The 1,818-nt window shown below is 38.2% G+C and overlaps 1 protein-coding gene across 1 annotated transcript; it reads left to right on the top strand.

The window, feature by feature from the left end:
* Window positions 1-1,265: 1,265 nt before the first annotated feature.
* LOC121965987 (aspartoacylase-like) lies at window positions 1,266-1,807 on the top strand (the record flags this gene model as incomplete). The annotated part of the gene is made up of 2 exons (XM_042516094.1): window positions 1,266-1,423; window positions 1,549-1,807. Coding segments are annotated over 2 exons (307 nt in total), but the record flags the coding sequence as incomplete, so codon positions are not given.
* Between the last annotated feature and the right edge of the window lie 11 nt (window positions 1,808-1,818).

Raw genomic sequence — 1,818 nt, 5'->3', positions numbered from 1 at the left:
GTATAAATTACATACTTATTTTTTTGTCTTTTATATATATCTCATATCTAGCAGTTATTGTAATTATTTTATTCCATGTTGTTTTCAAACCTTCCTTTTACTTTATGTCTCCCTCTCTTTTATTCTTTATTCTGTATAATATCATAACTTCATGTTATGTATATGGTTACAAAAGCTGTATTTTAAAATCTGGAAAATATAAATGAAAATATTGTAGGCATTATAGAGGAGGATAAGGTAAAAACAGGAAAAGAAAATAATTTCTCAAACAACATAAAAACCTTGCAAAATCAAAATATTTTCTCTGTTAAAAGTAGATTTTAAGACGGGACTTAAATGAGATTTTAATGACTCGGCTGACTTGATTTTATACTCAACCGTAAAAGGTGAAACATCTTTAAAAAGTAGGGATGCACCATAATTATCGGCCCAATAATACCGATACCGATGAATCCGATAATAAACCTTTTGGCCGATAAATAGAACCGATAATAATAAGCGTAAATGGCTTTGATTTGGCCCGTGTTGCCATGGTTTCGCTCCTCCGGTACTACACACACTACCACAACACGTCATCAGTCAGCAGCAGGTTTCCTCCATTGTTTCTTTTTTTATCTTTTTAACTCTTTCCCCGCCACTGACGAGATTTTCCGTAGTGTAGGGGACACTGTTACGGATGTTATGCAATAAAACAACATTTCCACGTCCAAAAACAAACGAACAAGACGATCTGAGGTCCCAGGGTGACGGAGGAGAGGACTACTGACGTGCCGACTTTATCGCTATTTCCTTCTTAAAAGAAATTACGCAAATTGGCCCATTTTTAAAAGGATTAATCAAGACGGCAGTGTTATTATCCCCTGATCTGGAGGAAAACAAGCGTTGATTTGTTGTTATAAATCATCTCAGTCTTTTGTGCTTTTGACAATTTACAGAAATGAATCAATTATCGAGAGAAAGTTGGCTTTGTTTTAATCCCAAAATAACTAAATCATTAACTTGTAATATCAAGACAACATCAATAAAAAAAATACAAGAACAGCCGTTTTGGGCTTCCTTACAAATTAAATTTTTTTTGGTTCTCGTCAAGTCAAATTAAATTTTATTTATAGAGGCCATCATCACAAATCACAATTTTCCTCAGACATCGACTGAAAAACTCCCCCAAAAAAACTTTAAAACAAGGAAAGAAAATGTTAAAAACCTCAGGAAGAGCGACTGAGGAGGGATCCCTCTGACCGACAGACGTGCAATAGATGTCGTAGAAAACATTTAAATTGCAGTAGATTTGTAAACGTGTTTTTTGTCCTCGCTGTCTTTGTGCTGCAGAAAGCCATCGCTCCCGCCAGCTGTCTCGTTCTGCTCAACGAACATCCTCTTCTGAAATATTCCACTTCCCGTTCTGTTGCCAAGCACCCTGTCGGTGAGTCTCAGCCGCGTCCAGCCGATGACTCGGCGGACAGTGGACGGTATTTAAGACAGTCCCCGGGACATGCGCTCAGCTGAAGTTTTGAATTAAAAATGTGTCCTCTGGTTGTTGGGTTGCAGGTCTGGAAGTTGGTCCTCAGCCTCAAGGTGTTCTGAGGAGCAACATCTTCGAAGCTATGAGGGTGATACTGAAACACGCGCTGGACTTCATCGAGCTGTTCAACGAAGGTATGTCAGGCACACCAGCACAGGCCTGGAAAAGTTCATGAAAACTTCATTTACGTTGAAAGTTTTGGAAAAGTCATGGAGTTTTTGTTTCACGAACCTGTGGAATAACACATGAGGTGTTCAAGGACCTTCACAAATGTGAACATCTAATGATAACTGCTG

Source organism: Plectropomus leopardus, unplaced genomic scaffold (assembly GCF_008729295.1).
Source record: "Plectropomus leopardus isolate mb unplaced genomic scaffold, YSFRI_Pleo_2.0 unplaced_scaffold22635, whole genome shotgun sequence".
In the NCBI taxonomy this organism is placed as follows: domain Eukaryota; kingdom Metazoa; phylum Chordata; class Actinopteri; order Perciformes; family Serranidae; genus Plectropomus; species Plectropomus leopardus.
This window is presented reverse-complemented; position numbering and strand designations above follow the sequence as displayed.